Source organism: Hyla sarda, chromosome 2 (genome assembly GCF_029499605.1).
Source record: "Hyla sarda isolate aHylSar1 chromosome 2, aHylSar1.hap1, whole genome shotgun sequence".
In the NCBI taxonomy this organism is placed as follows: Eukaryota; Metazoa; Chordata; class Amphibia; order Anura; family Hylidae; genus Hyla; species Hyla sarda.
Window position 1 is genome coordinate 334,116,303 of NC_079190.1, and position 18,773 is coordinate 334,135,075.

General features: G+C 43.5%; 1 protein-coding gene across 9 annotated transcripts in view; it reads right to left on the bottom strand.

Moving 5' to 3' along the window:
- Positions 1-1,014: 1,014 nt before the first annotated feature.
- Positions 1,015-18,773, bottom strand: part of MAPKAPK2 (MAPK activated protein kinase 2) — a 767,506-nt gene continuing 749,747 nt past the window's right edge. For 8 of the 9 annotated variants that reach the window (XM_056557994.1, XM_056557995.1, XM_056557991.1 and 5 more), the window contains 6 exons: positions 12,963-13,089; positions 11,550-11,625; positions 9,511-9,635; positions 9,185-9,270; positions 3,212-3,292; positions 1,015-2,996 (listed from right to left, as the gene is read on the bottom strand). In XM_056557994.1, coding sequence (XP_056413969.1) covers positions 2,862-2,996; positions 3,212-3,292; positions 9,185-9,270; positions 9,511-9,635; positions 11,550-11,625; positions 12,963-13,089 — 630 coding nt within the window. In that variant the 3' untranslated portion in view covers positions 1,015-2,861. The remainder of the gene's footprint in view (positions 2,997-3,211; positions 3,293-9,184; positions 9,271-9,510; positions 9,636-11,549; positions 11,626-12,962; positions 13,090-18,773) is intronic. The other variant, XM_056557990.1, reaches the window with a different exon arrangement.

Consider the following 18,773-nt stretch of genomic DNA (forward strand, 5'->3'; position numbering starts at 1 on the left):
AAATACTCACGGCATCCCTTATTAAATTGTGTGAGGGGTGTATTTTCCAAAATGGGGTCACATGTGGGGGGGTCCACTGTTCTGGCACCACGGGGGGGCTTTGTAAATGCACATGGCCCCTGACTTCTATTACAAACAATTTTTTTCCCAAAAGCTCAATGGCGCTCCTTCTCTTCTGAGCATTGTAGTGCGCCAGCAGAGCACTTGACGTCCAAACATGGGGTATTTCCATACTCAGAAGAGATGGGGTTACAAATTTTGGGGGGCATTTTGTCCTATTATCACTTGTAAAAAAAAAAAATTTGAGGGAAAACTAGCATTTTAGTGTAAAATTTTTTTTTAAAATAATCATTTACACATTCAACTTTAACGAAAAGTCGTCAAACACCTGTGGGGTATTAAGGCTCACTGGACCCCTTGTTATGTGCCTTGAGGGGTGTAGTTTCCAAAATAGTATACCATGTGGTTTTTTTTGTTTTTGTTTTTTGCTGTTCTGGCACCATAGGGGCTTCCTAAATATGACATGCACCCAAAAAAACATTTCAGAAAAACTCACTCTCCAAAATTCCACTGTCATGCTTTCCCTTCTGAGCCCTCTACTGCGCCCGCCGAACACTTGCCATACACATATGAGGTATTTTCTTACTCAAGAGAAATTGGGTTACACATTTTAGGGAGCTTTCTCTCCTTTTACCCCTAGTAAAAATTCAATAACATGCGAGTGTAAAAAATGAAGATTTTGCATTTTCCTCGGAATCAGAATGAAAGGTAAAAGCATCCCAGAGTTATTAATGTTTAAAGTGAAAGTGGTCAGATGTGCAAAAAAATGGCCTGGTCCTACAGTGGAAATTGGCTGGGTCCTTAAGGGGTTGAAAAACATTGGTGTTTTGAAATCTGTGTTTATTGCTGCAGTATAGGTCCGTGCTACAGAACGAAAACTATGAAAGGTACACATCCAAACAGCAAATGAAAATGTAAAATACATTAAAAACATACACATGGAAAGAAAGCACACTACAGTCAGGTTTTCCAAATATTAAAATTGTTTAGTAAAACAATTTGATCATACAAAATTATAATTTTACAACAATTTCAAAAAGGATATTGCTTTCAAGAGAACAGGGAACAAATAGGGGCTCACACAACAGAGCGTGAAAACAAATTTGCTTTGCAGACAACATTAGAGAAGAGATGGAATTACAAAAATAGAACACAGTTTTCCCATATTTCCCCTTCATTTATTCCCCAATGCAGTTTGATTTAACAGTCCCATCAGAAGTCAATGGTGCTTTGGATAAGTTAAAGCTTCATTTTTGTAAGCCACAGAATATTTCCTTACCATTAAGTTACTTGAAACAAAGCAGTGTCTGTAACAATGTGCTTTGTTCCATGCCTAACTATAGCATTCTTCATTCAGAACATTCAATGGACAAAATTTATAAGGGGTGAGGTCTTTTAAAATCAATAGTCCATTTACAATTTGCAGACCTCATCCGATGCCCCCGTTCACTGCATCAGAAATAGAAAAGTAGACAGAACAACCACAGAATTGACAACAGAACGGGCACCAATGCTTTGGCTGGCACACAAAAGTATCAAGACATGTTTGGCCATTTTTACCCTTGTGGTTGAAGAAAAAAATACTAGCATCCAAAGGATACATTGGGCATATGTACTTCCTTCCCTTCATAATAAATGTGCCAAGTTGTAGCTATATGACATATCGTTGTATAGGTGGATGTACATACAATCACCTTTAGGGCTGCAAGTGCCTGAGCGTGAGGAATGGCACATGGACAAGGCCTAAAAGGGCTATAACTCTAACACATGCAACCTGCTGCTGCCGAGTGTTAAAGAACAATACATAAATATGGAGGGGGGGAAACACAAGCCCCTTAAGGTCAATATATAGTTGCATTTAAGGCAAAGTGATGAAAATGCAGGCACTGAACACAAAAGAACACATGGAACATTTACATTGAGCCTTTCAACATGAATACAAATCAGCTATTGGAAAAAGACAAACTGTGATGTGTTAAAATAGTAACATTTGCTACACTGTATTTACACACATTTAAAACAATGATTGGGTGAGAGATTTCATTGCAAAGCCCAGTGATACAAAAGAAAAATAGTCACAGACAGATAAAGGCGTGGGGCTAGATGCAATCTCAGTATTATAGTAAAAACCGCTGCTAAATACAGTGACCTTAGCAGCTCTGCCCAACACCAGTGTGGTTTTTAAAGGAGTACTGCAGCCATAAAAAAAAATTATCCCCCATCAGTGGACAAGTGTCTGATTGCGGGGGGTCCGACTGCTGAGACCCCCCGCAATCTCCTGTACAGGGCCCCGGCTCTGCAGCGGCTCTCCCCATGCAAGAGACGTAATGGCTGCAGTACTCCTTTAACCCTCCATAAAGTGTTGTAGAGCTGCACCGTCCCAGTACCACTGACATTTAGGAAAAAAAAAAAAATACATGAATGTCACCTCTTAATATGAGGTGCAAAGTACATATTACGTCTTATTGGTAAGGCCAAGAGACTCCATTTCTCCAAAAAGTTGCCCAACACTTTTTCCATTTAAAAATACTTATATTTATATATATATAAAATATACTGTGAATATTCTCTAAAAAGAAAAAAAAAAGGAAAAAATAAAATAAAAAATAAAACTTCCAGACTAAAAATGGAGTAACAAGCTAGAAAACCATATGGTTTCCCATGCCAGGGAGTCAATCCTATAGATTAACAGCCCTTTCCCCTATTATTACAGTGGCACTTATAAACCACATTTACAGCTAACACTGAGCTGGTGTAAGTGGCACCAACAGTTCTAGAGCAGAGTGAAACAAGGTGTTAGCTCAATGAGTGGCAACATGAGGAGTGATCTTCTTCCGTCGCTTCTGGAGAAGTGGGTTAGACGCATCTTCAATTTTCTTTATTTTAATCTGTTCATAGTCGACCCTCATTGTGGCCAAGGCACTGGTCATCTCCTCCTGCAATGAAAACAGGTTCAATATAATGTATATACAAATCCATTATGCTGGCTGCTGTTAACCATTATCTACTGGCTACTTTTCATTGACATATTGGATAATAAATCTTGCCCAAGAAAGTCATATGATACTGTCGGATATCTATGCTGAGTTTACCTAAAAAATGTAAAACGTATCAGTTTCCTTCATAAAACCAAAAGAAAACTTGTACTTGCCTTCACATCTTCCCATAAATCCTTCTCTTCCTTCAAGACACGGCTAGTGTGGAGAGGAGTTGGCGGTATCTGTATCGATTGCTGGTGCAAAGAAAAATAGGTGAAAGTTAATTCCATGAATCTGGGAGCTCTGTATAACAAAAACACCACATCAACCACTTTAGAGGTTGTCCAGGATTAGGAAAATGCTGCTTCTTTCTTGCAAAAACAGCACAACTCCTGTCCACAGGTTGTGAGTAGAAGTGCAGCTCAGTCCTATTCACTCCAAAGGAGCCAAGCTGCAATGCCAGACACAACCTGTGGACAAGAGTGGTGCTGTTTAGCAGAAAAAGAAGCATCATTTTTTGAATCCTGGGAAACCCCTTTAAGACCATTATTCATCAAGGAAGAAATTTTTCTGGAAGACAAGGATCACAAACCTCAAAAGACGGAGTGGCCTGTTTCACATGAGCATAACTTAGGTACATTTCTAGGCCTAAACTAGGTCTTCAAATGCTGGCCTTAATACCTGAACTAACAGGAGCACAGCCCTAAAATACTGTATCTGCACATCTTCAAACCAGAGGCTCGGGGCCATAATATCACAGCATTATACTAACATTAAAGGGGTACTCCGGTGAAATATTTTTTCCTTAACGACCGCGAGCGTATATTTATGCTCGTAGCCGCCTCCTGTTATGTGAAGGGCACTCAGGAGCTGAGCGTGCGCTTCATATCCGGCAGGTCCCGGTCAGCAACCAGGACCCGTGGCTAATACCGGACATAGTCGATTGGGCTGATGTCCGCTATTAACCCTTTAGATGCCGTGATCAAAGTTGATCGGGGCATCTAAAATGGAAGAAAAGCGTTGCCGGTTAGCTCAGTGGGAAATCGCAGCATCCCGAACAGCTGAGAGGACAGCGGGAGGCTTCTTACCTTGCTTCCCGCTGTCCGATCGTCGCTCTGCTTCTCCATGCCCGAGATCCAGGCTGAAGCAGCAGAGCACCGATAACACTGATCAATGTTATGTTATGGCACAGCATTGAACAGTGTACATAATCCAAGGATTGCATGTAATAGTCCCCTATTGGAACTTAAAAATTTTTTTTTAATAAAAAGTGGCAAAAAAAAAAAAAACATTTTTTAATCACCCCCTTTTCCCATAAAAAAAAAAAATGTAAACAAAAATAAATATGTGGTATTACTGCGTGCGTAAATGTCCGAACTATAAAAATATAATGTTAATTAGACCGCACGGTCAATGGCGTACCTGTAAAACAATTCCAAAGTTCGAAATTGTGTAAATTGTGTGGTCAGACAGAAAAGAATTCCAGAAAGAAATACAACTTCCTCTGAAGCATACAGCAGCTGATAAGTACTGGGCGATTTTTAAATAGAAGAAATGTACAAATCTGTATGACTTTCTGGCACCTGTTCATTTTAAAAAAATGGTTGTTCACTGGAGTACTAGTCTAAAAGTACTAGTCTAAAATGCATATATCTTGTAGTTTTTATTTGCATTTGGTGGTGCAAGTCAGTCTAAGGCTAGGAAATGGGGTTCTTAAAGTGATTGCATTCCTTAGTTTATTTTCCTTATTAGAGCCAGATACAGAAACATACTGTTTTTCCAATAGCTTTCTATTTTCTGATTATAATTTTTTTTTTCATTTCAGATTTGGTACATTATAGGGGTAGCCATATTGCCTGAGCAGTTTTTAAAAAAACTGTACAAAATATGTTTAAACATTAAAACTTGATTTAAAGGGAATTTTTAACCCAAGTTAGGCCCTACCCACCCACTGATGATTGATAGGCTTTTCCCTCTGGAAAGAGCATAGAGAAAAAGCCTGTCAATCATCAGCAGGTGGGTGAAGGCAGGGACGGCAGTCACAACTCAGGCAGCGCACAGGTGAAAGTGCAAATAAACACTACAGTGTCAGGGGCAGATTGTTGGAAACTTGTGCTGCCCTGATGACCCATCCCTGTAGGTCATAGTATTGCTGTAGATTTGCAATATTAAGAGTTAAAAAATAAAAATAAATGCGGTAAACCCACATAAACTCGAGTACTCCAGAATGCAACTTTTTTTTTATAAACCTGCTTAGAAAGCCAGCGTGATAAAGTAAACTGCGAGATCACACTAAACTGCCACTCAGCTTATCACCGGCTATAGCAAGACATCGCTGCAGCTGGGAATTAACTGAGCCGAAGCATGACAAGTCGACCATAAGAAGCAAGAAGAAGACTGCAATGGAGGCCAGGATAGCAAAGGTAACAGGAAGCAAGTCCAGTGCTTTTTAATACAGGCATTCTGGGCAGGTAAAAAAATAATAGTTCAATTCCCCTAAAAAAAAAACTAAGTCAGCTCACTGCCACAAGTGTCCATGGAGCTGCACACATTGAATACCTCTATACCATTGAATACCTCTACAAAAGTTTGTAATGTTTCATGAAAGAAGAGGAATTCAATCATCAGTGCCTGCTCTATGTGGCAGCGTCATTTCTAAGGTTTTAGCCTGTGTCACAGACTAAGAATATATACCATAGAAAACAAGCTTACACAGATACAGTAGCACACCAAACATCAAGTATCTCTCCTAGTTGTTCTTTGGCTCTGGTGGGCCAGCTTCTAATTGTTTTTAGTAACACCCTTTGTGCTTGGTACTTATTAATGTATGTGAATATTTGTGCAATAAAGATTATGGGGGAGATTTCTCATTAGGTGTCTATTGTAGACACAGATCTACCCCTTTACACAGCCTGTCTAATTTACACTCTTGCTCAAGATTTACAAAACTTGTGCACTCCTTTGATAAATTTTGTGCAATTAAAGAAACGCCCCCCCCCCCCCCCTCCCTCCCTCGCTCTACCGTGCATCCTTCTCTACCGCACACTTCTCAGAGCTGTGGCATTTTCCCACTATACACTGCTCACATAGCTAGAAGTGCTGGAGCAGCAGTGTGCGCCGAACAAAACTCTGCACAATAGTAAAATCATAAATCTTTATAAAGTACACAGAGGGGGAGATTCTCAAATAATTTTTTGCACAAAAAAAAAAATCAATTTAGCGCCTAAATTTTGGTGCAAAAAATACCAATCACATTTTCAAAGAGCTTCATGCCAAGGTTTACACTGTTTTTATCACTAAACTCCTTGGGGAAGTTATTCCCCTCAGGGATAACCCTGACTAAAGACTCCCATCAAAATAGAACAACTTTAATTTCATTAAGTAAAACATGAATTTGTGCTCAGTGGCCACTAGGTGGCAGTGGTGTATTAAAGTTACAGCACTGTGTACATTCACATTCTAATGAGTAAATTTTAGTTCGTGCATCTGTACACTTTTGGATTGCGTGGTGTATGTTTATTCTGTCAGCTGACTTGTAAGTACCAGCAATCCATATATATATTTATGAACATATGTCACGGTGCTGCGCTAAAATATAAACCCTCCTTCCTAACGTTTCGCCATTAAATGGTTTTTCCAAAGGGCGCCCTTTGAAAAAGCCATTTAATGGCGAAACGTTAGGAAGGAGGATTTATATTTTAGCGCAGCACCGTGACATATGTTCATAAATATATATATGGATTGTTGGTACTTACAAGTCAGTCCATGATTGGAGTTATAGTCCAGGGGCTGAGGTTCAGATCGCAGTAGGTCATTCTCCAGAGACCCGCTGCGATCAGCATTTATTAAGATAATCCGGCGGCACATGTGGCTACATTGCGCTCCCCGCTGGCTCCAGGCTCCTGTATACGGTGTCATAATTCATAATACCCGCTGCAGGGAGATGAGAGCTCTAATTGGTTAATAGCTATTCACCAATCAGAGCTCCCGTCTCCCGGCGGGGATTATGAATTGTAAGAGCTGTATATAGGAGCCTGGAGCCGGCAGGAAGCGCAGTGTAGCCGCATGTGCTACCGGCTTCTCTTAATAAATGCAGATCGCAGCGGGTCTCTGGAGAATGACCTACTGCGATCTGCACCTCAGCCCCTGGACTATAACTCCCATCATGGACAGAGTCCGTCCATGATGGGAGTAGTAGTCCTAAAAGTCCCGCAGCCTGGGAATGTGCAAGTGCCATCCCTCAGTGCTGCGGTACTACAACTACTCCCATCATGGGACAGACTCTGTCCCATGATGGGAGTAGTTGTAGTTTAGCAGTGTGGAGGGACGGCTCCTGCATCCCCTGGCTGTCTCGGTAGAACACTTTTCTACGTGTCCTTTTTGATAATGTATTTTTGCGTTTAAAAATAAAAAAAATATATGTATTTGCGCAAAAAAGTGTCTGAAAAAAAAAATTTCACATGATAAATTAGTATCCTCTGTAGAATGCATTCCACAATACACAAAAAAAAATAGAGTACTTGCTTTTTGCTCTATCAAAAAAGATGCACAAAAGACGCAATGAATGTCGTTGCGCAAATTTTTACATAAGAAAAAAGGGGTAAACTCAATAATAAATCTCCCCCTATTTGTCTACTGATACTTGATGTTTGGTGTGCTCCTGTGTCTCAGTGTAAGCTTGTTTTCTATGGTATATAGTGTAAATTTTTCACCGAGTAGCACCCAACTGCACTTTAGGTACTAGATTGAGCCCCCTATTACATAGTTGTTTACAGACTAAGAGAAGACATGCTTAACCCCTTAACGACGCAGGACGTATATTTACGTCCTGCGCCGTCTCCTGCGATATGAAGCGGGATCGCGCCGCGATCCCGCATCATATCGCGTGGGTCCCGGCGCTAATCAACGCCCGGGACCCGCGGCTAATACCACACATCGCCGATCGCGGCGATGTGCGGTATTAACCCTTTAGAAGCGGCGGTCAAAGCTGACCGCCGCTTCTAAAGTGAAACTGAAAGTATCCCGGCTGCTCAGTCGGGCTGTTCGGGACCGCCGCGGTGAAATCGCGGCGTCCCGAACAGCTGATCGGACACCGGGAGGGCTCTTACCTGCCTCCTTGGTGTCCGATCGACGAATGACTGCTCCGTGCCTGAGATCCAGGCAGGAGCAGTCAAGCGCCGATAACACTGATCACAGGCGTGTTAATACACGCCTGTGATCAGGATGAGAGATCAGTGTGTGCAGTGTTATAGGTCCCTATGGGACCTATAACACTGCAAAAAAAAAGTAAAAAAAAAGTGTTAATAAAGGTCATTTAACCCCTTCCCTAATAAAAGTTTGAATCACCCCCCTTTTCCCATAAAAAAAATAAAACAGTGTAAAAAAAAATAAAAATAAACATATGTGGTATCGCCGCGTGCGTAAATGTCCGAACTATAAAAATATATCCTTAATTAAGCCGTACGGTCAATGGCGTACGCGCAAAAAAATTCCAAAGTCCAAAAAAGCGTATTTTGGTAACTTTTTATAACATTAAAAAATGAATAAAAAGTGATCAAAAAGTCAGATCAAAACAAAAATCATACCAATAAAAACTTCAGATCACGGCGCAAAAAATGAGTCCTCATACCGCCCCGTACGTGGAAAAATAAAAAAGTTATAGGGGTCAGAAGATGACATTTTTAAACGTATAAATTTTCCTGCATGTAGTTATGATTTTTTCCAGAAGTGCGACAAAATCAAACCTATATAAGTAGGGTATCATTTTAACCGTATGGACCTACAGAATAATGATAAGGTGTAATTTTTACCGAAATATGCACTGCGTAGAAACGGAAGCCCCCAAAAGTTACAAAATGGCGTTTTTTTTTCGATTTTGTCGCACAATGATTTTTTTTTCCGTTTCGCCGTGCATTTTTGGGTAAAATGACTAATGTCACTGCAAAGTAGAATTGGTGATGCAAAAAATAAGCCATAATATGGATTTTTAGGTGAAAAATTGAAAGGGTTATGATTTTTAAAAGGTAAGGAGGAAAAAACGAAAGTGCAAAAACGGAAAAACCCTGAGTCCTTAAGGGGTTAATATGGTGTAATGCAAGTCAATAAACTAGAATGCCAGAAACAAGCAGAATGTGACCTGCTCATACCATTATCCAAGGGTGATTCATGAATTCTGTAATGGTCATCCTCTGAGTTGGATCAGTCTTCAACAGGTTTCGGATCAGCTGTTTTACTAGAATGACAAATTTAAGAATTTTTAAGGTTCAACAATCAGAAATGTAGAAGAATCAGAAATAAATGTTATGACCTTTATGTGTGCAAGCCTAGGAATATTTCTGAATGGTTCTCATGGCAGCAGTGCACTTACAATGTGCCACTCACAGTGAGGTAACATCTCTATTTAAAGACCACTTCTCTAACACTTTATTAATAGACACATTTATCCTCAAGGCAAGCACAACTTCCCCCTCACCTTCATCTGATACTTCAGACCACTCAGGGTTAGGGAACTCATACTGTCCCATACGGATTCTCTTCTTCATTCCCGGAGAGATAGCTAGACCATGGTTGGAATAAAATGGAGGATATCCACACAATCTGTGAGAGACAAGGGTGGAAATATGCATCAGACAACACGTTTGACTTCTGCTATCTTTCTGTAGAACTAAGTCGTCACTGATGTCCCTGAGGACCGGGAATGCCATCACAAGCCTGACCACAGGGACATCAATCAAATCTTGACATTAAAATGTGTTGCACAGATGATATTTAAGGTCAGCATATCAGTTTGGGTGCTTCAGAAACAATACCCTTGCCTTAGATTATGTGGCTTGTTGGATTAGTACGTTCAAATCTGCAAGATATATACCTATTCGATCATGGATTTGCCGTGGATTTCACCATTTGTAAATCTGCCAAGATAGAATATTAAAAAAGCAAAAATACATCTCACTGCCCACAGCAAGTAAGAGATTTATCTCTGCTCCCAAAATGTTCCCATTCTGCTCTCTTGGTGCACAATTACAGGCAACCGGCGGCCAGTGTTAGAAACAGTATCTAAGGTGGTGTTCAAAATTTAAGGCTTTTCATTGCAACTATTGACTACAAAGCCAGGAGTGGATATGAAAGGAGAAGAAGCATCTACCGTGTTTATCGGGGTATACCACGCACCGGCCTATAACACGCACCCTCATTTTACCAAGGATATTTGGGTAAAAAAAGTTTTTTACCCAAATATCCTTGGTAAAATGAGGGTGCGTGTGTGTGCGCATGTGTATACCCCGATACACCATTTCTGACCCCACAGAAGCCCCCAGGAAAGGCAGGGGGAGAGAGGCCATCGCTGCCCGCTTCTCTCCCCCTGCCTTTCCTGGGGTCTAGAGCCCTGCTGCCGCCGCTTCTCTCCCCCTGGCTGTCGGTGCCCCATCCCCGGTTGTATAATTACCTGTTGCCGGGGTCGGGTCCGCGCTGCTTCTGGCTCCGGTCTCCTGCGTCGTTGCTATGCGCGACGTAATGACGAGTGACGTCTTCAATGAGACGCCTCTTGTCATTACGCCGCGCATAGCAACGACGCAGGAGACCGGCACCGGAGCCAGAAGCAGCGCGGACCCGACCACGGCAACAGGTAATTATACAACCGGGGATGGGAGGAGGCAATGGGGCAGCGGCGTCGGCAGTCTCTGGACCCAGGATAGGCTGGGGCAGAGAAGCCGGCAGCGACGGAGGCCCTCTGGACCAGCAAAAGCCGCTGCAGTTAAAAATTTTAGCCTTAAAAATGAGTGTTATACGCAGATAAATACGGTATTTCCTTTATACCCGGCTGTGTATTAAATAATTGTAATTAAAAACCTACAATCCTGTACTGATTTAAAGGATTTTTTTTATCAAACAAACAGTGAAAGAAGTTTGAACCAATAAGCTTTATATATAGAGTAGTGGCTGTGCTAGACTGCAGCTCAATAACTATTCAACTACATGGGAGGTGAGCTACAGTAACCCAGCACGGCCACTACACAATGTACAAAGCGGTCTGCTTCTGGCCTCATTTACTGTGTATGCAGGCGTTGCTGCTCTGACAAAGCTGATCAGCGCAGGGTGCCAGATGTCCAACTCCACCAATCAAATATCAATGGAGGATAGACTCAGAAAACCCCTTAAGGTACTAATCTACCACCTACCCCATCTCTTCCAACTATTATGTGTCACAGCGGGAGATTGATCAAAACCTGTGCAGGGGAAACTTAACCAGTTGCCCATAGCAACCAATAAGTCGGCTTTTTTTCATTTATTAAAAAGGCCTCCAAAAATTTTAGGTGCAATCTGATTGGCTGCTACGGGCAAGAGCTCCACTTATCCTTTGCACAGGTTTTCATTAATCTCCCCCATGGACCCATATAATCTGTTCCATTGTTCCATTGAAGAAATAGCCATTTTTTCTCCAAGCCAATAAGTAGATGTAATAAAAACTCTTAACGCTACATATATACAGAATAATGTGTTTATTATACTCACAAAATATACATGATGACTCCAAGTGACCACATATCACATGACTTGTCATATTTTTCTGGGCCCAGAACCTCAGGCGCTTAAAAAGAACAGATTTGGAGAAGTAATGTTAAAATTAAAGCTAAAAGTTTCAACAATAAAAGACTAAAAATCGGACACTAAACCATTTGTACGCAAGGTCTGAAAATGTAGCTTCCTGAGATCAAGACCTCAAGGCAGTTTTATGACTGTCCATCTGCACAGATAACTATGTACCCGTTAGTTTAGTAACATTGGGCATCATCTTGCTTATCTTTAAGAATAACATTGCTGCCAGGTGCAAGCATGGCACAGACTGAATTTTCCCCCATACCACAATACCGGTTGGGCCCCTCCCCCTCGGGAATGTATTATCAGCCCAACGCAGCGCTGTCCCCACATCGGGGAACTAATCCTATGTCACATTAATTGGGGGGTCACCTGCCAGCACTGTTCTGCTCCCCCCAATTAATGATCAGCCCAGCGGGGTACTACTCACACATCTCACCCGCAAGCACTGCCCTCCTCCTCTTTGTTGGGGGCCGCTGGAACTCTATACTGTACGCCAGTGATCGCCAACCTGCAGACCTCCAGCTGTTGCAAAACAACTCCCAGCATGCCCGGACAGCCAATGGCTGGAGGTCCGCAGGTTTGAGACCACTGCTGTACACTGTATCCCTACGCCCAGGCTGCAAAAGATAAAGAAAATAAACTGTAACTCACCTACGTCGGCCACAGGCTGTTCCTGGGGACGGGAACGTCGGACAGCCGTCAGCCTATCACCGGCCGCAGCGATGTCCCGCCCCGGCCAGTGATAGGCTGAGCCCACTGTCATGTAAGGAGCTCTGGCCGGCTTCTTACATGACAGTGCGCTCAGCCTATCACTGGCCGGTGCGGGACATCGCTCCGGCCGGTGATAGGCTGACGGCTGTCCAACGTTCCAGTCCCAAGGAACAGCGTGTGGCCGACGTAGGCAAGTTAAAGTTTATTTTCTGGGTGCGGGTCACATGATGGGGGGGCGCAGAACAGCGCTGGCGGGTCACATGATTGGGGGGGGGGGGGAGGGGGTGAAAATACAGTTATATACCGTGGAACCGCCGTAAGTTAAAAGAATACCGTGATACACATATATGGTCATACCGCCCAGCCCTAGTACATATGGCTTGCTAGATACGTTTTTATTAATTTCCCCTCTTCCACCATAATGTGTAAGATGGTTAATTCTCATATTTTAGCCAAGTACCCTCACCTATTGCAGCAGTAACTATTTTAAAATAACCCATGCTCCACTTTCTTCATAACCTGTTCTAAAGAGGGACATCATAGTCTTAAATAACCAGACCAGAGTCATTTGAAGAAACATTCGGCCAGTCCAAAACAATTGGAGGAACTACTCACCCACATAATACGGTGTGTAACAGGGTGTTGCTAGAGAGTTGTGAGTGGTTGTTTCTTTAGCAAAGCCAAAATCAGTGAGCTTCAGTATAGAGTTTGGTCTTTTTGATGAATAGAGAAGATTTTCTGGCTACATTGGAAATCAGAATAGGAAGAGTTATTTATCACCAACATATCGAGCAATGTTACAGAGCATAAGGCTAAACTTATAATAAAATTCCTAAATACAAAAGAAAGGCAAAAATGCAAGAGCAATAAAAAGGATTCATTAACATACAATGATTAGACGACGCATATACACATAATTATTATATTTATTTAGTACACACATTATATATAAGTATAGATCACATGAAAACTTTTCCCAGCAGAGCAGCATGTATTCACTTTATACATGGTCAGGATATTATTGCCTCAGTCATCCCATCCCCATTTAACACATCCCAAAGTTTGAAGAGTATTCTGCTGACAGGCAGGTATTGCCTATACCAATGTTTCCCAACCAGGGTGCCTCCAGCTGTTGCAAAACTACTATTCTCAGCATGCCCAGACAGAAAAAAGCTGGGAGTTGTAGTTTTGCAACAGCTGGAGGCACCCTGGTTGGGAAACACTGGCCTATACACATCTGGCTCACATAAATTTCTAACGAACAGAAGCCAGGAGCCGACAAAGGGAAGAGGATGGGGGTGAACCTGCTATTTCCACAACACCCACCATATCCATCTTTCTTCTCCCCAATATTCTGCTTGTACCGCACATGCAGTTCATTGGTCTCATCTCCTGACAGACAGTAATGACATGTGGGATCTATATACTCAAATTCAAGTGGCTGGAATATCCTTTACAGAGGACCGGATTGCTGGAATGTCTGGTATAGTAAAGGAATGAAATAATTCTGAAACCTTTTCTTAAAGATCTTTTTTATTCCTTGCTTACAGCACCTTGAAATTTATGGATGAATTGACAACTGGGCATTACAAATTTTCCTTGGAAAATGTTCCTACATGCTGACAGCGCCAGTGTTTAGGGCAATGTAATGCCAAATGGTCAATTTCTTCATACAATTCAATGACAAATGACACTTTGCCATTGTGGTAAGCAATTCAGTACATTCTCGGTCACCATTTCGGTCATCATCCCATAGGACTTCCGCACACAGCAGATATTAGTACTTGGCAGAGAATGAAAGAACCAAGAGCCGAAGATGTGCTATGTTGTTCAAGTTCATTTAGGTAAAATTTCCATCTTGTGATTGGTGGGGGGTCCCGTCAGTCAGATCACCACCAATCATCTGATTAAGCCCTATCTCATGGAGAGGATAACCTTTAATCTTAGCATATCTCATTAATCCCTTAACGACCACGGATGTATATTTACGTCCGTGGTCGGCTCCAGTTATGTGAAGCACGCTTCGTACCTGCTCGGCCCGGTTGCTATCAGCAACCAGGACCCGCGGCTAATAGCAGACATTGCCGATCGGGCTGAATTAACCCTTTAGATGCTGCAATCAAAGTTGATCATGCCATCTAAACTGGGAGAAAAGGAGATTACCATAAAATCTCTCTTGTAGCCTTTATTGGGGGGACATCTTACTGATGGGTATATGCTCTTGCCACTAGGAGGCGCTGACACTAGGAAAAAAAAGTCAGCTCCTCCCTGGCAGGATATACCCACCCACTGGAAGTGAGGTAGTCAGTTTTGTCACAAAGCAGTAGGAGAAGCCATCAAGAGACAGAAATCCGAAGGACCCTGGAAAAGAATCACGGAAAAAGACCCAGAAAAGATCATTCGGACGAAAACGGAAGATATGGGTGGGTGCGGTGTCCCCCCCCCAATGAAGACTACAAGAAAGATTTTACGGTGAATAAAAAAAAAATCTCCTTTTCTCGGTCGCTCTTCATTGGGGGGACACCTTACTGATGGGATGTACCAAAGCAGTCCCCTAGGGTGGGAAGAACAACCACTAGAGAAAGGGAAACAGTCAGAACCCCCTTGACCGTAAGGCCTGCGGATGAGACCCTAGGCCAGAGATAACTGAAGCCCAGAAACGGAGCTCCCGGAAGATCCCACGTCCATGTAGATTGACTAGGACACCAAGGAAAGGAACAGTCTTATGCAGAGACTAAACCTACGGTTCAGATAGAGACAGGAAAAAGGTTGACTAGGAAGCCAGCCAGTCCAGAACCATCCCGGGAGGAGGTAGGAAATCAACCCCAAGGAACACAGAACCAGACAAAGGGCTAGCCCTGGCAGGAAACAAAAATGGAAAAGGGCACAATAAGAGAACCCGTCCAGAGTTGACCGATCTAAGAAAACATGGCGTAAAAAACACAGGGAAGAGCAGCGTAGGCCTGAGCAGAAGGCGAGCACTGAAGGTGGAGGCCAGAAAACCACTGGTAAAAACAAAGATGGAAACAGGAGCAGAAGACCCTAAAAAGGAGCATCCCAGAACACCAGGGCGGCCAACATGGGAAATTGGAGGTTCCTGCATCTCCTGGAAGACTTACACCTGAATTGGAAAGGAAATCTAATGGCTGAGACATGCTCCGGGAGAACAACTACCAGAAGAAGTGCGGTACAGAAAGACCACCCACAATGGAATCACGGAGAAGTCTTGGCAGGCTCGCCACCCCTGCCCGAGACCTCAACCACCACAAAGGCCCAAAGAACCAGGAAGGCCAATCCAAAAAAGAAGGCACGACAAAGCAGTCTATGATAGCATCCAAGCCAAGGAGACTAACCAGAGTTGGACCCCAGCGTTCCGAGAAGAACAGAGCACCCCAAAGCAAAATCCCGTCAGGATTGGAATGGAAGGAAAAAACAAAAGGGAACACAGCAGAGACTCCCAGGTATGGGGCACAGGGAGGTCACTCTAGCAGACTGTGATGTCAGTGTCACACAACCTACACCGTCAAGGGAAGGATAAATCCCAGGGAGATTACACCAAGGGATGAGGAGAGCAATGGCAAGACCCAACAACAGACAGTGGCTAGACTGGCAGTCGCTGAGCCATACATGAGAGTGTAAGCACCTCCAACAGAGGAGATTGCCAAGGCAGCAGGAGCAGCAGTAGATAACGAAAAAAAAAAAAAGAGGAGGAGGAGAGAGATGGTTCCATCTAAGTAGGAGAGAAGGGGTGGTCGGGAGAAAAATCCCAGGCACCAACCATGCCAGCTCCTGTGCCTGGCAACCATGCCTGGCACTGTAGAAGCAGGGAAATGCCGCCCTATGGCAACGGGACAAAATACTGGGTGGACGTAGCCCCCCAGGAACCCTACAACAACAGACAGATATCAGGGGATCGGAATCCAGGAAACAGGTGCTGGGCAAGGAAACCAAGACATGGCTACAAATGCGAGCAAGAATCACACGCACACAGCTACCAACAGCGTTGAAAGGATCAGCCCAACGGGGTGAAACTCTGGACCAGATGGGTGCCAACTGAGCCATCCTAGACGTGTAAGGCAATAGAGCAGATGCCTGAGCCACCCTGCACAGGAAACAAGGAAAATACATGAAGGCAGAGGGGGGCCTGAACTGACTGTCGCCCTCAACAGGCCCCCTGCCAGAACAAAGGTGCTCAACCTTCGCAGGACTTCAGAACAATATCACAGGAAGGCCCGAGGCACACCAGACCGAACATAAGGGACGGTGGACTCTACATGTGCAGAGGACCTAGCATACTTAGGGACACAGACATGGTTACCTCACGATAGTAGAGGGGAACCAAACTGCAGACACGAGGGAAACCGCAGACATGCCAAAGTCGGGCAGAATGGAACACCCAATGGTGTGTCACAACCCTGCCCCTAGCAGACAAATGTGGCACTCTTAGAAAAGTGCAACAGAGAGCCTGGAAGCCATGGAACCTGTAGGTGACTCAGGTTCCCAGGATGACGCAGGATGCACGTGGGGAAGAAAACATGTTTCATGTGAGGTCCCATAAACCCATAGGCACACTTTGTCGAAATTCACATGTAAGGAGTCACTGGACTGCGTCCACAGAAGCGGCAGGAATGGGGGAGGTGACCCGGTGGATTAGAAAGCCATGCAGACATAGTATGGCTACCTGGCATAGGGACCATGGCCTCACCGGGTCCCGCATCCAAAACCACACACTAAAAGTGGGCTACCAGCCTTAAGCCATGAAAGTGGCAGGCATGTGGAGAGGGACCTGATAAATTAGGAAACCCCACGAACCAGCATGTGGCGAATTGCAGAGGGCTCACGGAGCAAAATGCGAAGAACCTAACTAAACAGCCCTGGCTAGAAAATAATGAAAAAAGACCAGGTCTGGGGAGTTCCCAGACCTGTGTCGTGCCTCCCATAGACACTAATTAAAACTGAATACCTCACTTCCAGTGGGCGGGTATATCCTGCCAGGGAGGAGCCGACTTTTTCCTAGTGTCAGCGCCTCCTAGCGGTAAGAGCATATACCCATCAGTAAAGTGTCCCCCAATGAAGAGCGTCCGAGAAAATACTGCCGCTCCTCGCTGTTCTTCCGTCGCTCCATTGCTCCAAGCCTGAGCCCTCATATAAGAGAAGCAAATCCAACCTGCTTATTTATACCTAATTCCTCTAAGCATCTCTAAGCATATTAGCTTTTAAAAAAGGTTTCACAGAAATAGTTTCCAATGCAAAGTCATGGTGGACTATCAGGAAGCTGGAAAGCTCATTCATCACATGTCCAAAAGGTAAGAGTACAGCCAGGAGCATCAGATTTGCATGCTGCAAATATGAGAAGTATTATACTATAAGATCTGTGACAGAAATCCAAAGCTTACACACATTAGCCCCAGTCAACAAAACCAAGCTGCGTCCAGCTAGTCTGCCACATTTTCTGTGCAGAATCCACAGGAATAAGTAGAATGCAACTTATTCTTAAATCAGAACTGTGGCAAAATATTCTTCCTTACTCCTGTGCCCGGGCTGCAAAAAAAAAACAAAAAAACTTTTAACTTGCCTTCCTCCCTTCCTCCTGTGCTGGTCTTCTTCCTGGTTCCTGGGCTCGGTGACTCATACTGCTCTCAGCATATCGCTGGCCGCAGTGATGTCACGCCTCGGCTGATGATAGGCTGAGCGTACTGTCATGTAAGGAGCCCGGGCAGCAGGGAGAAGTCGGGGCCCAGGCTCCTTGCATGACAGCATGCTCAGCCTATCACCAGCCAAGGTATCCATAGTAGCAGAGAACAAATCATATTCACACAGATTTGCTGCAGATTTGAAAGCATGTTACAGATTTTTAAACCTCAAAGAATATGTCAAGAATTTACAATCCAAAGACATAATCACAGGCTGGAAAAGAGAATCTATCCAATCAGAGATGACCCTAGGGCTGTACTCACATGCTGGCAATGCATTGATATTGTGGCACCTAGATCAGGCTTTTTTTTTAGCTGTATTTTGCCCTCTAGGTGGCAGTGTTAGCACCCACTGTTAGCTGAGTAAAGTGATTATGATCGTGGCACAAACAACCACGTAATGTGTCAGCTACAACAGCTGGATGTCTATGCTCTTCGTTTGGATAAAATTTGGCACCCAGGGTCTCTACATTTACTGACATGACTAAGCAGAAAAGCATGTAGTGAGCACTTTTAACTGGAATTGGACATTACACCAGCATCAATTTATAATATCTTCAAAGTAAATATTTAATTTAGCACATTGAGAGAAGCAGAAGCCTAGTTTTAAAGGAGCAGCAGCTTTAGGGAGGCAAACTCCAAAGGGTTCAGCAGAGGTAGAGACAATATTACTACCATTATTCTGAGCATTCACCATGATAACTTCTCTTCTATACATGAAGATCATGATCAT